The sequence below is a fragment of the Procambarus clarkii genome, chromosome 34 (assembly GCF_040958095.1).
Source record: "Procambarus clarkii isolate CNS0578487 chromosome 34, FALCON_Pclarkii_2.0, whole genome shotgun sequence".
Classification (NCBI taxonomy): Eukaryota; Metazoa; Arthropoda; class Malacostraca; order Decapoda; family Cambaridae; genus Procambarus; species Procambarus clarkii.
The window spans coordinates 30,829,145-30,844,307 of record NC_091183.1 but is presented as its reverse complement, the minus strand read 5'-3'; the positions used below and the strand labels follow the sequence as shown (position 1 = coordinate 30,844,307).

General features: G+C 40.9%; 1 protein-coding gene across 1 annotated transcript in view; it reads right to left on the bottom strand.

Annotated features, from left to right (window-relative positions):
• The window catches only part of LOC123762004 (probable glutamate receptor), a 437,835-nt gene that overhangs the window by 342,900 nt on the left and 79,772 nt on the right, over positions 1–15,163 (bottom strand). Inside the window, exon 7 of the mRNA XM_069335681.1 lies at positions 6,734–6,824. Within this exon, the coding sequence (XP_069191782.1) occupies positions 6,734–6,824 (91 nt within the window). The remainder of the gene's footprint in view (positions 1–6,733; positions 6,825–15,163) is intronic.

Below are 15,163 nucleotides of genomic sequence, written 5' to 3'. Positions count from 1 at the left end.
AAAAACATAAGTTAATCTATTAAATATTTAACATGAGATCTTCACTCATATGGATATCTGTATTCATTCATATCATCGTATGCCAAATGACAACAATAATATACAATGTGGGTCACCACACAAGATATTGAAGACACTATCACAGACTGCCACTGAAAATCACACAACACCTTAAGTTGGAAACACACCAAATTTGTCACCTTTAAGTTCAACTCTCTCAAGTCTTTGGACCTAAGTTGGATAGAGATAGGAGGAGGGTTACAGTGTTGACAGGCAGAGTCCCCCTTCTGAACTGCGGAGGCCAGTCTGGCGGCTAGAGCCTCGGGACCAGCGATCTACTCGATCCTGCTCGATCTTGAATCCTCTCGGCGTCTAATCTCTTGAATGTACAGTTCCATGGGTATTTATGGGGAATCCGGGAGCTAAGCTCTGCCTACTAGTAAGAGCCTCAGGCTCTCTACCTACCACGCCTAAACAGTGGCTTGTTTGATGGAAAGACACCACCAACCATCTGCAATTATCAGCTTAGCAGAAAGCAAGGCCAATTCACACGACCTGTCCCGAAGGCAACCTCTGACCATTAAATCTCTAAATGAGACTTCTTAATTGCTAAGGCCAGACAATCTGGCGCCTTCAAATATCCTGTCTGGCTGACTCATGTTTTATGCGAAATATTCAATAAAGCACCTTTATGGTGTTACAGGTGGGGGAGGGGAATTACTGGTGGAGGATGTGGGTTAGTGGTGGAGGAGGGGGGTTAGTGTAAGAGGAGGGGGATAGTGTTGGAGGAGGGGGGTTAGTGTTGGAGGAGGTTAGTAGTGGTGGAGGAGGTTAGTAGTGGTGGAGGAGGGGGGTTAGTGTAAGAGGAGGGGGATAGTGTTGGAGGAGGGGGGTTAGTGTTGGAGGAGGTTAGTAGTGGTGGAGGAGGTTAGTAGTGGTGGAGGAGGGGGGTGTCTTCTGCTACTCTCCGTTTCTATTAAATGTGAGAGTATGGTAACCGTTTTTATGATAAACTTTTTTATAAATTGTTATTGATGTTTTAGTCTGTCACAGCCTGGCCCTTAATATCCAGTCTCAAGTTTGGCCATGACCTCAGGCCACTGCTCTGGTTATATAGTTATTGTTAATTTACTAACTTGTCTAGGGAATATGATTGATTGTAACTTTATAGTTAAGTCGAGGGGAAATTCCAACAGGAGCAAAGAAACGTCTGCATAGAGTAACACACTAAAAAACATATATTTACATCAAATAAACATACACTAGATAAAATAATATAATATAAACTCCTCATAATTTAATGACATTCTCATTAATAGTTGCTCACTAATATAGTTTATCTTCCACAAAGAACTCCAGCAATATGGTAACTCATTATACTCTGGTCCGACAATAGTATTTCACTTCAATCACACCTGAGAGCATATGTCAAACACATATGTATATGTACTAGGAAACCTGGAATCTCTCTAATTAACCTTCATGGTACTCAATTTACTCTAGAATATCTTGCAAATTGAATATATACAACATTAAGACTTATCTAGAGATCTAGTAGGATTTAGCCTTCAAAACTTCAGTGGTCAGTCAACAATGTGCTCCTCTGTCCACAGTAACATAGCGTCTGCTCGGTCTTGCCACGTCACTCGTCCCTCTTTTAATATTATTTGTAAAAGAAATACACAACAGACATTGAACATAACAGACATGTACAGAATAAGACAATGCAGTAAAAACAAACAGGAGGTACAGAAAAAATAAACAATAAAGGAAAACAAACAATATACATGGAACAAAACAAAGAAAGACACGGACATAATACAAGGACATAAAAACAAATAAAGGAATACATAAAGTCACAAGAAATAAAAAACATAAAACGAATCACATCCAGAAAACTGTAAGTACAGTAATACATCAAGATAACACACAATCATAACCAGCCCTACATCCCATACACAGGTGCATAACGGTACAGAAAAAACAACAAGCCTCCTGCACGCACACACGCATACACATATACAGCCACACATCGCCCCCCCCCTCCACACAGAGCACAGGCCAGGCCAAGCCAAAAAGCCAGACGAACACACACACCAGAACAGGCCCATGCAGGAGCCAGGAACAAACACCCACACCACACACAAGCACACCCACACGTGCACGCAAGCACCAGGAAACAAAACCACACACACCCACACAAGAGCAAGCACCCAGCAGCTTTCCGGGTACTCCTGCGACGGAAAGTGTAAGCAGTAAGCTTCCCAAACCAAGAGGTCGTCATCAGTAATCGGACGACCAGGAGCCGCATGAGGCCAAGGCATTAAATCCGGCACTCCAAGGATAAAATACTTCACCCACGGAACCCAAATGGAAGAAGAGTTCCAAGGAACAGGACGCACTAGGTCATCAAAGTCAAATTCCAAAGGGTGAGTCCCATCGTACACTTCCCCGGACGGGAAGATGAGAGGGATGGGTTTTCTCCTTAGGGGTTGGTCACAGGGCTGCGCACGTGGAAGCACACCAGGCAGCGCACAAGGCCGCACACCAGTTCGCGCAATAGGACCCTCGTCAGGCGCAACACAGAGCCCTGCGCAGGGGGGACCCTCAGAAATGCCAGGTCCTCTGCTGCCGGAAACAGGAGCAGAGGCCCTTCAGTGCACATCTTTTGTCAAGACCACAACGAGGTCGCGATCATCAGGGACCACTACCCACGGAGGGGAGCCACCAATAGGAGGCGTAGGGTATGACACAGGAGGCAACACAGAGCCACCCACAGCATCATCAACCCCATCGTCACCCCGCGCCAGAGGAGGCGACGCATCCCTATCCGTACAAGAGCGTTTAGGAACAGACCGTTGATCATCGGAGCTGTCACACCCTGCAGGTGGTGCCCAAGAAAAGCCGTCGGTAGGCTGCCCCATATCCGGGGGAGCATGATGCCTCAGAAGTTCAACCTCGACGACACAGGGGACGAGGCCGCCACCCACAGAAGAAACCGGAACTGGAGAAATAACAGGTGCAGCTGGCGGGAGGGAAGATACCAGCATAGGTGAGGAAGCCCGTGGGGATGCCAGATCCAGGAGAGGAGAAGACGCGTGTACAGGCAAGGAATCTATTGGAAGCAATGAGGAAAACGGTGTTTGCGCACACACCACCATCCCGTCACATACACCACCGTCCGTACATACCAGCTCACCAGTCGAGGAACCCGGGACCACCACCAGGACAGCAGGCGGCAGGGAAACCTCCCCACCCACTCCATCACAGGGTGACAAGTCTTGCTCCACCAACGGGGAGAAATCATCTTCTCCAAATAAGTTAACAGGAGCAGCCGCCACCCTTGTACAAGTGGCCGCCTGGTGCTCTTCAAGGCCACAATGAAAACATGTTCGCGGCTTCCCTGCATAGACGGGCCGCATAGTGGAGCCCAGCAAGGTAACCATGGAGGGAACAGGGGACTTGAGCTGGAAGGCCACATGTTCGGGTGCCACATGAAACACCTCGCCACCGTCCAGAAGAGACAGAGTTCATACGTAGAGACACCATGGTACAAACTGGTTAAAGAACCTCCGAAGCAGGGCCTCCGAGAATTCAAAGATCACTCCATGCAGCGGCACATACGTCACAGAGCAGGAGCGGTCAGATACAGTGACAGTCCCACCATCCCCAGGGATTGTGAACGAACATCCATCATACACCATACGCCACGGCAGAGTGAAAGTTCACAAGTGCTCGATGGGTAGTCAACAGTTAGAGGCCATACACATCAGCCACCTGAATATGCAGCAAATTACACAGAACTACCTCAAGAGCCTCAAGAGCAAGGTAAGACGCACATCCAGAAAACTCCAGACCCATGGTCTCAGAGTGGCGAACAAGAGGGAAGGGGTCCCCATGGTGCCGACACAGCAAACAACGCCCTCCCACACCTAGCGCCAAGCAACGACTGGGGAGCACAATCCACGACGACCACCCCTCCAGTGGCGGGGCAGGGAATCCAAAATATAAACTCCTCATAATATAATGATATTCTCATTATTAGTTGCTCACTAATATAGTTTATCTTCCACAAAGAACTCCAGCAATATTAGATAATAACCCATAATACTCTGGTCTGACAATAGTAGTTCACATCAATCACACCTAACAGCATATGTCAGACACATATGTATAAGTATTAGAAAACCTGCACACTCTCTAATTAACCTTCATGGTAGAACATCAATTTACTCTAGAATATCTTGCAACTTGAATAAATACAACATTAAGGCTTTTCTGGAGATCAAGTAGGATTTATCCCTCAAAACTTCAGTGGTCAGTCAGCTCTGTGCTCCTCCGTCCACAGTAACATGTCGTCCGCCCGTTCTTGCCATGTCACTCGTCCCTTGATACCAGATCTCTCTTCATTCCTAGTCAAACTCTGTAATTACTCCTTTAACAATATTCCATTCATAGGTTATATAAAGTCCATTTTTCCTTCACAAAAGATTCCCCTATAATATATGCGTACGCTACAATAAATGTCCAACTGTAGGTACTAGTTTCAGTGGTGAAGTGACATCAGCAACACACGACCTCCCAGCTGCAGTTTTCTTTCAGGAAATGTACACTTTACTGCCTTTATATAACTTTCTCTCTTTTAGCTAACTTGTTAGGTTACAAAGCTTGGCTTCACCAAAACCTCTCTACAGGAGACAAGGTTCGTAACACGGGGTACACGTGGAAGAGAGAGGGGGGGGGGTAGTGATGGAGAAGTTGTGTATTGATGGAAGAGGCGGGTTGTGAGGGAGAAAGTGTGCGTTGGTGGTGGAGGGGGTTACTGGAGGATAAAGGGTGCTTTTGTGGAGGAGAAGGGGGGGGGGTAGTGGTGGAGGAGGGGTGTATATTGTTGGAACAGGGGTTGGGGGGGGATCAGGGTTAGTGATAGAGGGAGGGTGTATTGGTGGAGGAAGGGGGTACTGGTTGAGGTGGGTTGTATTTATGGAGTAGGGAGTAGTGGTGGTGGAGGGGTGTATTAGTGATGGACGGGGTAGAAGAAGAGAGGGTAAGTGATGAGGAGGAATAAATATGGAGGAGGGGGAAGTTATGGAGGAGGGGAGGTAGTTATGGAGGAGGGTTACAAGTGGAGTAGGGGTGTCTTGGTGAAGGAAGATGGTGGAGGAGGGGAGGCACTGGTGGAGGTGGGTTGTATTATGGAGGAGGGTGGGTAGTGGTGCAGGGAAGTGATAGAGGGGGGTTTACTAGTGGAGGAGAGTGTCTTGGTGGAGGATGAGGGTAGTGGTGGAGGTGGGGTGTTTTTGAGGAGGTGGGGAGTAGTGGTGAAGGATGGTGGTCTAATTTTTTGGTTTTGTTAATCTGATTACCAAAATAATTAGAGATAGAACAACGCAGAAGATATACTATGATTAAACACAGAAGCTCTGACAATAGGTTCTGCAGATTTGTAAAAGATTTCAACTAACTTCGCACCTTGATTTGATGTGAACCTTACTATGATGACAGGGAGCACCAGAAAAACAGAAGTGCACATTCATCGTATCAGGTGCGGATACCGATTTGTGTGAGAACTTTGCTTTTAGGTTCCAGAAGATGATAGGAAGTGTCTGCACTGTGGAGAAATTTCCAATAGACCACTGAACCATTATCTAACACAGTGCAAAGCTACAAACCAAATAATATTTAGAAGTTGTTAAATACATTGGACATAATCTTACTGAAGCTAATAAATGCGTCATGAATTCTCATTTGCCACCTAAGTAAGACAGAAATTGGAAACGAGTAACACTTGGTGCCGCGGCAGTAATATCCCTGATCCAAAAAATCCTGGTTGTATTATTCTCTTGGTTGCGGATCTGTAAATTGATTACTCTGCCTGACACCAGGCTTCCAACGAATTGAAATTCTTTTGGCATCAAGCACATCAATCAAAGTAATATTCTATGCATATTGACCTAAGTGTTTATGCCACCTGTGCTGCTTTATGTAAGTTCACAGGAAAAAGAATGATTACACCTATAGTGCCCTTATTGACATTATTTGGTCAACTCCCCAAATTTTCCATGTATCTGTAACTTCACTTTGTCACCTGGCCTATCTCTTCTCACTTGGTGTGGCCACCTGCATACTCTACACTTATAACTTACCGCATTATGCATTTAGTTACATTCACTGGAAAACGTTAATTGTTCTGTTAGCTAAGTATCCATCGCTGGGTTATGTCATCTTTTCCCAATATTGTAATTCTAAAAGTAAGTATCCTTAACTGGAGAATACAATAGACAGTGAATAAAATAAATATAAAGAGGGAAAAACAAAACCCTTGGTTTCAACAGATAGCGGTGAGACCCTTCTCTTGTTCCGAACACTCACTACACCAGGCCAGCACAGTTGTAGATACACTCATATGTTAAATAAAAATGGGAATTGTAGATAATGCTCTCCATTAGGCTACACCCCTGGTCCTGGCTTTAACTTCACCCCTGGTAATGGCTTTGGCTTTAGCCCTGGTTCTGAACTTTGATTGCTACATCATGGCAGTCGGTCAAATTAAATGTTTAACTCTGGGTTACTTAATGACTTCTGGTTGCAAATGCCATTTAAGGGTGTCATCACACATGGAAGCATTAATGAATATAAACATTCGATAAATCCCTAACAACAGTTGGTTAAAATGGAATTTCAAAATACAAAAATGGCCTCAGGCCAAAATCCCATAATAACATGTTCTTACCTCCCTCAACACCATTCCCATCAAGCCGGACCACGACCCGTTGTCGAGCTTAGTTCCAAAGACACCATCAGAGGGCCGCACGCTCCTGTAACTAGTGAGTTAAATATTGACTTACTTCTGTGTAGGTGAGTTGCAAATATATCAGTGAACAGTAACCAATATTAATATGTTAAAACACTCACACACACTTGCAGCCAGCAATTGGGATTCACAGTTTATAGAACCACTTTCAATTCCTTGCTGAGACAGACAATAATACACAAAGTTTCATTCACCCATGTGTCTGTTCACCTAAATACTAACACACTAAATACTAACAAATACTATTCTAGCACACCCTTGCTTGACTGGGTCTGAGTCCAGCAGCGCCAGGAGGAAGGAGTCATCCAGCAACCGGCTCCAGGAATATCCATTTACCTAAGTATTGGGAGCAGGTTGAGGGCTGTAAGTGGTGTCCCAGGTTACATAAAGATATAGGGAAGTTGAAAAGTAAATAAGATACAAGAAAAAGGTGAAAGTGAGTGAACCCAGCAAACACAAAACGTGTTGAAACCTTTCACCTATGTTTTCCCATAGGTGTATGAATAACTTACATTGAGAATGGTGCATTTGTGAAACTTTTAATCCAAAAATCCAAACATATTGGTATTATAATATATGGTTTTTCTAAAACTATTTTGTTCCTAATGTATTACAAATAGTTTTTACATGTTTAAATATGAAATTTATGGTGTTTTTTGTAATATTCATTAATAAATTGTGAATGATATTTAATGGTTGTATGAAACATTCAAAATACATTTAGTTATTCTATGATCAGACAAAATTAGTTTTCATAATTTTGCTAAAAATCACTCTTTTTAAAACAATTTGACTCGTTATGCATTCCACTAAACACTAATATCATGTTTAAATATAAAATTTATGTGTTATTCCCTAAAATAATTTATAAAGATTGTAAATGGTGCTTGATTGAGGTGTGAAACATTCTTAAAACCTGTTGTTGTCTTATATATTGTGTCACTTGGTCTCAAGTGAACAGTTTATCAAACAAGAAGATTACTCTCTCTCAAGTATAGTGGTCGAGGCAGTGTCCATCACTCTCACCACAGATTCTGCAACTCAACTGCACAACTGTTGTTTCCATTACGAATTTACATCGATATATGTATCCAAGACGAATTCTTTCTCTTACTGATTCATACTGTGTGTGAGACTGCGTGTGTGCAGTCACCTCCTCTTCGTCCATAATGATTGGGATTGCCAGTTGGAACCACATTGTACCAGCATACAGTTTCACTTATTTGTTCCTCAATCCTCCTTTTCTCAGTAACCCTGTCAAGGTGATATTGCCTGATGACACCTCTAATATCAGGAGGTAGAGGAATCCTTTGTATGAAGTATTCAGTGTGGTCTCCTTCAGTGCCTTCAGCAGCCAGCACATCTGTTCATTCATTTCCAAAGATTCCAAAATGGGAGGATCAGTATTTACCCAGGTCTTTCCTAAATGAAGAGAAGCTGCCTCGTATGGGCCAATAGGCTTTGTGCAGTCATCTTGATTCTATATGTTCTTATGTATGCCATGAAATCATAAGAACAGAATTAAGAACATAAGATGATGGTAACTGCAGAAGGCCTATTGCCGCATACAAGGCAGCTTTTATTTATATATATACACCCCAACCTCATTTACATAAATGTTCCTGTGCTACGAATGATATACTTGAGTATTGTAAGATCTCTTATTGTTTATCCTGCATCTGTCATTTCTTGTTTTTGTAAAGGTAGACTGGCTAAGTTGAAGAAAGTTCAAAATGAAGGCAAGTGAATAATGTTAGCATGTCCAAGAAATGCTATGATTGAAATAATGAGAATGGAATTGAATCTGAAGCGTATTGAGGATAGAATTTTATAGATAAATGTACCCTCTGCTATTAGATTAATGAGAGCAGTTTAATAAGTAGTACGGAGAGTAGTATTTAGTTTAGTTTAGTTAATTTATAATGCTCCCTATACCCATACCCCATATGCGTGCATGTGTGTGTAGGGAGAATGGGGCATAAGTGTGTGTGTGTGTGTAGGGGGCTGGGGCATGTGTTGTTGTGTGCAGGGGGCTGGGGCATGTGTGTGTGTGTAGGGAGGCTAGGACGTGTGTGTGTGTGTGTGTAGAGAGGCTGGAGCATGTGTGTGTGTGTGTGTGTGTATGTGTAGGGGGCTGGGGCATGCGTGTGTGTGTGTAGGGGGCTGGGGCATGTGTGTGTGTGTGTGTGTGTGTGCGTGTGTGTGTGTGTGTGTGAGAAGGGAGGCTGGGGCGTATGTGTGTGTGTGTGTAGGGAGGCATGGGCGTGTGCAGGACGGCTGGGCGTGTAAGTGTGTGTGTAGGGGGCTGGAGCATGTGTGTGTGTGTTGGGAGGGTGTGGCATGTGAGTGAGTGTCAACCTGTTCTCGCACTTGCTTATAGTCAATATTGGCATATTTAATAAGTGCATATGTGACATACTAATTGATTGTGAATATTTTAGTTTACCTTGAAAAGCTTCATAGAAAACACCGACCTCACCTAACCTTCTTAGTATGTTAAGATAAGCATCTTATTGCTTCTAAATTACAAGTATTACTTAACATATACCGTTGTTAGGTTAAGTAATAATTGTAAATAAGAAGCAATAAGATGCTTATCTTAGCATACTAAGAAGGTTAGGTGAGGTCGGTGTTTTCTGTGAAGCTTTTCAAGGTAAACTAAAATTTTCACAATCAATTAGTATGTCACATATGCACTTATTTAAAAAAGCCAATATTGACAGTAAGCAAGTGCGAGAACGGGTTGGTGAGTGTATACGGAGGCTGGGGCATGTGTGTGTGTGTATAGGGAGGCTAGGACATGTGTGTGTGTGTGTGTGTGTGTGTGTGTGTGTGTGTGTGTGTGTGTGTAAAGAGACTGGGGCATGTGTGTATGTATGGGTTGGTTAGGTTTGGTCATATATCTACGTTAATTTTAACTCCAATAAAATAAATTGACCTCATACATAATGAAATGGGTAGCTTTATCATTTCATAAGAAAAAAATTAGAGAAAATATGTTAATTCAGGAAAACTTGGCTTATTAGGCAAATCGGGCCTTGCATAGTAGGCTGAGAAGTGAGTTCTGGCTACTAGGTACGACATATATATATATATATATATATATATATATATATATATATATATATAGATGTGTGTGTGTGTGTGTGTGTGTGTGTGTGTGTGTGTGTGTGTGTGTGTGTGTGTGTGTGTGTGTGTGTGTGTGTGTGTGTGTGTGTGTGTATGTGTGTGTGTGTGTATGTGTGTATGTGTGTGTGTGTGTGTGTGTGTGTGTGTGTGTGTGTGTGTGTGTGTGTGTGTGTGTGTGTGTGTGTGTGTGTGTGTGTGTGTGTGTGTGTGTGTGTGTAAATCACGAAAATAAACACGTGATTAAAAATGTGACAGTGTCAGACCACGGAGGAAATTGAAACAGGAATTTCCTTAAGTGCTTTCGTACATCTTCAGAAGGAGTCTGAATATGTATTAATATACTCCTTCTGAAGATTTATTAATATACGAAAGTACTTAAGGAAATTCCTGTTTCAATTTTCCTCCGTGGTCTGACACTGTTATATATCTATATAAATAGAAATGGATATGTTCGTTTGTTCAAAATCGCTAATCTCCGAAAGTTCTTCACCGATTGCTTTGAAATTTTCACACAATGTTCCATTCGCATCCGGCCAGGTTTTTATATACATACTATATTGATGTAACGTCTGGGACAGTAAAAAACATGCTTTTTCTGAAAAAACTGTATTTTTTATGTGATGGAAATCTTCGAATCCGCTTTACCGATTGCTTTGAAACTTTGACACAACGTTGCAATCGAATAGGCGCGTCTTTTTATATATCTACTGTATACATGCCTCACCTGTGACAAGAAAAAACATGTTTTATTTTTTTAAACAGCACTATCTGTTGGAAGTAAGAGCAACACACACTGTACTCTCCGAAAGTTCTTCACCGATTGCTTTGAAATTTTGACACAACGTTGCATTCGAATAGGCGCTTCATTTTATATACCTACTATATAGATGCCACCCCTGTGACAGGTAAAAACATGCGTTTTTGAAAAACAGCGCCATCTGTTGCACATAATTGCAATATTTACGCTATACTAAATACGTCACGAATTCCATTTCAATGTTTCCGATTGCATTAATAAATTTTATTTTCATAGATTTCGATTTATTTATTTTTTTTGTGTGTGTGTGACATTGTGTTGGAACTGAGCTGTGTTGTTTACCATAACGTTCATCTATATAAATAAAAATGGAAATGTTCGTTTGTTCAAAATCGCTAATCTCCGAAAGTTCTTTACTGATTACTTTGAAATTTTTACACAATGTTCCATTCGCATCCGGCCAGGTTTTTATATACATACCATATAGATGTCACGTCTGTGACGATAAAAAAACATTTTTTTTTCTGAAAAACTGTGTTTTTCATGTTTTTTTCATGTGAGGGAAATCTTCGAAACCTCTTTACCGATATCTTTGAAATTTTGACACAGCGTTGCATTCGAATAGGCGCGTCTTTTTATATATCTACTATATACATGCCTCACCTGTGACAAGAAAAAACATGTTTTTTTTTTTAAAGCACCATCTGTTGGACGTAAGAGCAACACACGCTGTAATCTCCGAAAGTTCTTAACCGATTGCTTTGAAATTTTGACTCAACGTTGCAATCGAATATTCGCGTCTTTTTGTATAACTACTATATAGATGCCACCCTCTATAACAGGTAAAAACGTGCGTTTTTGAAAAACAGTGCCATCTGTTGCACATAATATCAATATTCACGCGATACTAAATATGTCACGCATTCCATTTCAATGTTTCCGATTGCATTGATAAATTTTATTTTCATAGATTTTTATTTTTTTATTGAATTATTTTGTGTGACACTGTCTTGGAACTGAGCTGTGTTGTTTCCCATACCGTTCACTTCGTAAATATAGTGTAGATGCCACACCTGTGATAGGTAAAACTATGATTTTCTTGACAAACAGCGCTATCTGTTGCATGTAGGAGCAACATACATGCTATACTAAATATGTTACAATTACATTTCAAAGTTTCTGATTGCATTGATCAATTGAATTTTCATTGATTTTGATTTATTTTCATTTTGATTTAATTATTTTGTGTGAATTGTGTTGGAATTGAGCTGTGTTGTTTACTATACCATACATTTCGTGACTAAGGTATTTTTTTTCATATTTCATGTAATTTTTTAACTGTTTTTTTATATTTCATTAATGGGGAACATCAGATCACTTGATGTTTCCAATTTTCTGAGGGGAACATCAGACCATTTGGGATGACATCGGATGAAGGAGTGGGGAATGGTGGAGATGACAAGGGAACAAGGGAAGGGTAATGGTGGGGAAGGACGAGGGGACGGGACGAGTTTGGGATGGTGGGGACGAGGGGATGGCGGAATGGAAAATGGTGGGGACGAGAAAGGGAAAGGGGACTGGGGCATGGTGGGAAGGAAAAGGGGATGGTGGATCTGATCACAAATGTTATATCATTAATGCAAACACTCAAATGACAAGGCCGATGCATACTTATCAACTGGGGGCCAAGTCATGTGGGAATGATAGGAAATAACGTTGCAGACAAAGCTGCAAAACTTGTAACTAAGAGGAAGAAATGTAGACATTTACATACCACAGAGTCAATCACAGATTAAGAAAGTAATTAGATACAGAGCAATGTAAAAGATGTACAGTAACCACAACACAGCAGGTGCAACATCAGGATCTGCGGGTTGGTACAAGAACTCAACCAACTACGAACCACTTAGTTTGATGAAAGGGAGCTGTAGAGCAACAGAAGTATACTTACATCATCAATCAACATACAACATCATCATACAACATCATTTTGATATCAAAATATCATCAACATACCTAAACAAAACTACATTAGCAGGAATAATCCTGGATAAGATTTTTGTTTCGAAGAATTCCACATACAAATTGCTCAAAACTGGGGAAAGGGGATTGCCCATCGCCATTCCAAATGTTTGTTTGAAAAATTTTCCATTAACTCTATAAATTTTCCATTAGCTTAATTAATAAATCCCAGTGACCTATTTGTTCTATTACGAACATTCATGCATTGATCCTTTGGTTTTAAATTCTTATTAATCATAACTCCCAGATCCCTTTTGCAATCCGACTTCGCAATCTCAACACCATCCAGCTCGTATCTTGTAACTCTATCATCATTACCTAGCGTCAAAACTTTATATTTATCAGCATTAAACTGCATCTGCCAATCTTTTGAACATTTCAAAACCCTTTTTAGATCAACTTTAAGTGATAGTGAGTCTTCTTCCATGTAAATTTCCCTGCCGATTTTTGTGTCATCGGCAAATTTGCAAATATTGCTACTCAAACCTGAATCTAAATCATTTATATATATTATAAACAACAGAGGTCCCAGGACAGACCCTTGAGGCACTACTCTAACAAAATTATCCCACTCTGACTTAACCCCAATTATACTAACTCTATGTTTCCTTTAAATAGCTATGCCCTAATCCAACTTAATATATCACCCTCAATACCATGAGGCTCTATTTTTTTAATCAGTCTTTCATGTGGCACTGTATCAAAAGCTTTGTTAAAGTCAAGGTACACAACATCACAATCCTTACCACTATCAACTGCCTCAACTATGCTGGAATAAAAAGATAGCAAATTTGTTAAACATGAACGGCCTTTTGAAAAACCATGTTGCGACTCATTTATTAATTTATGTTTTTCAAGATGAAGACGAATTGTATTTGCAATTATCGATTCAAGTAACTTTCCCACAATAGACGTTAGGCTAATTGGCCCATAATTTGACGCAAGTGATCTATCTCCTTTCTTAAAAATTGGTACATTAGTTACCTTCTATGACTCTGGCACTCTGCCTAACTCTATTAATTTATTAAATATGGTAGACAGTGGCTCAGAAAGCTCCTCTTTGCATTCTTTAAGCACCCTGGCAAACACTTCATCCGGCCCTGGGGATTTGTTTGGTTTTAGTTTAATTACATCCTCCCTGGTAACTGCTAAACTAGTCAACCTGTCCTCGTCCTCACCCACATAGACTTGTTCGGCCGAAGGCATATTGTTAAGTTCCTCTTTAGTAAATACAGATATAAAATATTTATTAAAAATACTACTCATCTCGTCGTCATTATCCGTTATATGACCTGTCTCAGTTTTTAATGGAAAACCCTTTCCCTAGTCTTAGATCAATATAACTGAAAAAAAACTTTAGGACCTGTCTTCGCTTACCCTGCTATGCGAACGTCATAGTTTCTTTTTGCTTTTTTTTCACTTCTACCGTTCAGGCATAATCCTATGTTGGTGGGCTTAGTATATACGTTGGTGCTTAAAGAGGTTCCTGTTTTTGTTATTAGTACATAGTAGAAGTGAGTGAGTTTGAAAGAGTAACTCAGGTATTGGTGAACAACGGATATAGCAACGCGGAAATAAACGCTGCTATAAGAAGACACTTGGACCGATGGTATAATCCCGAACCTAGAACAGAAACCACAATACCTCCAATAAAATTATATTACAAATCAACCATGCACAGTGAACATATAAAAGAGGAAACAATAATGAAAGAAATAATCCGTAAAGGAGTAAAAAGCATTACTCCTAACCAAAACATAAACCTGATAATATTCTACAAAACCAAGACTTCCGAACTCCTTATCAAAAAAAGACCGATGCCGACGGAAAACCCTCTACAGCAGTCAAGCGTTGTATGCATGTACACTTGCCCCGACGAAGGATGTAACCTTCAATCTAAGTACATAGGTATGACGTCGACCAAGCTGACGAGGCGTTTGACAAGTCATCTTCAATACGGTGCCCCCAGGAATCACATATGACAAGCCCATGACATCACCCTAAGAAGAAAAATGTTTAACAAAAATACCTGTATAATAGACAAAACCCAAGATGCAAGAAGATTACAAATTCTTGAAGCAATTCACATAAGAATAGAACAACCTACCATGAACACCCAAATCACGGAACTATTTACTCGACCCACCATGAGAGTAAGGACAAGACCAGAACATAACGATGCCAACACAGAAGACACTGTTCAACATAACAGGCCAATTACACCTGATTAATCTATGTATGTAGATAGGAGCCGCCTCGTATGGGCCAATAGGCCTTCCGCAGTAACCTTTATTCTTATGTTCTTATGTACTTCATCCCCCATATACCCCTTATGTATCCCCCAAAGTTTTTACCTTTATTGTCTTAAAACCTGACCCAGTACGGGTAAAAATGAACCAGTTCTTTAAATTCTTTTCACTTGAGAATGAACCATGGAGGTT